Source organism: Schistocerca nitens, chromosome 2, assembly GCF_023898315.1.
Source record: "Schistocerca nitens isolate TAMUIC-IGC-003100 chromosome 2, iqSchNite1.1, whole genome shotgun sequence".
NCBI classification, from domain to species: Eukaryota; Metazoa; Arthropoda; class Insecta; order Orthoptera; family Acrididae; genus Schistocerca; species Schistocerca nitens.
In genome coordinates this window covers 958,058,185-958,061,833 of record NC_064615.1, presented here as the reverse complement: position 1 = coordinate 958,061,833, position 3,649 = coordinate 958,058,185, and the positions used below count along the sequence as shown (strand labels likewise).

Below are 3,649 nucleotides of genomic sequence, written 5' to 3'. Positions count from 1 at the left end.
TTCCAAACAACGAAGACATGGATTTACGTTACTACCCAACAGGCCAACACGATTGAAGGACACCACCGCTATACTCAAATACAGAGGACAGCTTTAAGCCGCATCGGGGATCAGGGTGGTTGTTAGGCTGTGCAATGGGCTCTCATCCCTGCTTTTCTATAGCATCCTGGTGGAAGGCAAAGTGATGTAAATAACTATGTAAGGAAGAGATAGTAAAGAGAGTCATTATGGGCTTTGGATCTGAAAAACGGTAATTCCAATTTTAGTGGCTGGGAAAAGAGCATAATTCAATCAGGAAATGGACTACTAAGAAACGAGAAAATATGTAGTAATAATGGTTTAATACTTTTGATACAATAAAATAAAAATTTGCTAGGTGGAATCAAAAATCTCAACTTAAATACTGTAACAATCAGTTTTAAGAAAATTACGCTTTTTTAATAGAAAATAAATGAATCGAATAAAATATTATAGAAAGTTTATTAAAACTCAGTAACAGCGAGCAACTGAACGCAGTTGCCAAGGTACAAAAATTAGCTTATAAAACATGCAGAATGATCTGTAATTCAGTAATAGGGCTACAGTTACAAAAAGCTATAGAAGAAATTCAATGCTTAAATCATTACATGAATCTGTGGTATGAACTCACATACAATTAAAAACAAAATTACGATAATAAGAGCATGATTCTGCTACAGACTTCAAAAAATTGCTGTAGAAGTCTTAAAAAAGAGAAACATTACAGGCATAAGTCCACCAACCAGTAGTCCTTAAGAATGTGATAGTTTGATATTGCTTTTGTTTCTGAAAAGTATTTAAATTTAATCAGATGACTGCTGCAAGTGTCAAAAGTAAGACAACCATGGACAGAAAACAGAATGTTTAGAAACAGATGCATCAATGGAAATTATTAGGGGATATGTTTGCTGGGCTCTGTATGCCACATGATGATATGATTTTGCAAAATATACTGAAAACAATGCCTTAATCCTTTTTTTGATGTGGTGCTACAGAAGAATGCTGAAGCTTAGATGGGTAGATCACATAACTAATGAGGAGGTATTGAATAGAACTGGGTAGAAGAGGAGCTTGTGGCACAACTTGACTAGAAGAAGGGATCGGTTGGTAGGACATGTTCTGAGACATCGAGGGATCACCAATTTAGTATTGGAGGGCAGCGTGGAGTGTAAAAATCGTAGAGGGAGACCAAGAGATGAATACACTAAGCAGATTCAGAAGGATGTAGGTTGCAGTAGGTACTGGGAGATGACGAAGCATGCACAGGATGAGTAGTATGGAGAGCTGCATCAAATCAGTCTCAGGACCCAAGACCACAACAACAACAACAACAATACTTTTTTATAAATCACAGATTATATAAAATGAAGGTGTATAGTAGATAGTGTAAATGTGTTGTATCATTGGGAAAAATTGAATTCGTAAACTTTATAACACTTTTAACATTATTAATAGAAAAAGGACTGTGGAATGTATTGGGAAAAAGAGGTTGTCCTTTGTTTTCATAGACTATGTGATAAGCATGCTCAAAGATGCCATCATGAGCAGAAAAGAAAATGGTAAACTGACACATAAGTCAGCAATTCATGACCTTCACTTTCTAGTACACATGCTCTTGTGCCAGAAAAACACGTTTTGAAAGCTAGATTTCCTTGCAAATCACAGCACGTGGAGACTACCGATGTTACAGAGAAATATTAAATAACATGTAGTAAACAAGTGTATGGTGTCCTATATGTACCTTGTATATGATGATGATAAGAACAGGTGAATGGAACAACCCCAATTCTGAAACGTATGGGCACAAAAGATAGATGCCCGAAAATGAAAGGTGCGAAGAGATAAGAATGATGTTTAATAACAAAATCACTATCCCCTTACTATTGCCTGGATATGAGTAATGTGTCACAAGAAAAGAAAAAGAGCAGAATTACTTCAGCATAAATGTAAAACCCTTGGATAAGTGGAAGATTGTTACATGCAGGGCAGAATTCGGAACGGGATTAGGAACGAACTGGAAATTTACAGGCTAAGATACAAAATTCATGAAACAGAAGATGTTATATCAATTTAGGAGACTGAGTGGTCTTATATGGTGATTCGTAATCCTAAGATGTAAATCTGTAAGATGTTGAGCTCCAGGAAGGCTAAGGGAAATATTGGTATTAAGACAGGCAAGTGTGTGCGGCTCGAAATGTAGAGGAAAAGAAATAAAAATTTACACTTGTTCACATCTTTGGGGTGAGCTGTCCCAGGATGATTAAGTAAGTAAGGACAATAGCTAGTGCTGAGACCAGCAGGCGGCGGTTGACGATGAAGAATCCCGCTGCGGAGAAACGCAATGGTGGCCCGTGTGTTACGAGCAACAAGAAAGACTCCAGGTCAGCACAGCGGCCCTCAGACGCCACGGCGGCCCTCAGGACGAGTTCGCTGGTATTCGACGCCTCGTGCTCGACTGCAGCGCAGGTCAGCGACACCGTGGTCAGCCGGAGCCAGTGGTAGGTGAGCCACAAGAGCGAGTTGCCCACCGAGGGACTTAGTGGCAACTGCTCTGCCCACTGAGGCCGCAGCTGCGTCAGTAACACTTCGTAGGCGCTGCAAGTGGAACAGCATACCGACTGCGCCACGCTGACAGCCACGGGAGCACCGAAGTGACTCTGCAACAGCTGTGCGGCACGTCTAAGGGAAGTGTACGCCTCCAGCAGCTGGCGCAGTCTACAGGCAGATGTCGATGGTGAAACTCCTTCGAGGGACGCCGGCGCGAGTTGCACTGGAACAGCCTTCATAAGTTCGTCGTTTAACAAGCGGAACCTCGACCACAGTTCTAGCTCCAATATAGCGAACTGCAGCGTCATCAGAGAGCCGAAGAAAAGGGAGAATATGAGTTTTGGGTGTTCGTAGGGTCTGTTATATTTTCGCGCAATAGTGGTGACGATGGCTACCGTAACTGCCACGTTGGCAGCTAGCAGAAAACCACCCAGCATCTTCATATTTTCTTTTTTCTTTGACAGTATTTTGGTATCTGCATACTTCATTTCTTCAGTGAAGTGACGTATCTCCCGAAGGCTAGTGACAGTGCATATTCCCAGTGTTAACAGCGCTTTCAATGCTGTCAGAAAATCTATGATAATGTAAGTGAGTGTTATAAGCTCTGAAATGGATCGATATAATGTCACATTTGAGGATAAAGTCTCTATTTTGACAAGCAGAGTAATGATGAACCATATGGTGGATGGGGTCATTATTTTCTTAAATGCAGTCTTCTCCTGAATCTTCCAGCAGAATTTCTCTTGTCGTTCTGCTGAAAATGGCGCTAATCCAAATGCCGCAAACAATACATGTAATAGATTGAAGCCAATGTGAAATTGCATCCAGTTATTCCTGTAAAAATCTGGCATATTCTTGAACCTTACGTCTTAGATGAAAGCTTTCCTAGTGTCAAAGTTATAGAGCAGTAGTAACGAAGACTTACTAGAAACTAACAGATGTTATCGTTTCTAACTGGTGCCACTTCCGCTGTCCAGGAAAATACCAGAACGAAATTAAAATCGACTGAGTTGGCGTTTGTAGATATGGATCTGTCTTAAGTGAATAGTTTCCTAATCCATAATAGGCATGAAATTTTGACATT

The 3,649-nt window shown here is 40.5% G+C and overlaps 1 protein-coding gene across 1 annotated transcript; it reads right to left on the bottom strand.

Moving 5' to 3' along the window:
• Positions 1-2,246: 2,246 nt before the first annotated feature.
• On the bottom strand, positions 2,247-3,053 carry LOC126235469 (gustatory receptor 68a-like). Its single transcript, XM_049944190.1, has one exon. The coding sequence runs from the start codon at positions 3,051-3,053 to the stop codon at positions 2,247-2,249; it is 807 nt and encodes a 268-aa protein (XP_049800147.1).
• Between the last annotated feature and the right edge of the window lie 596 nt (positions 3,054-3,649).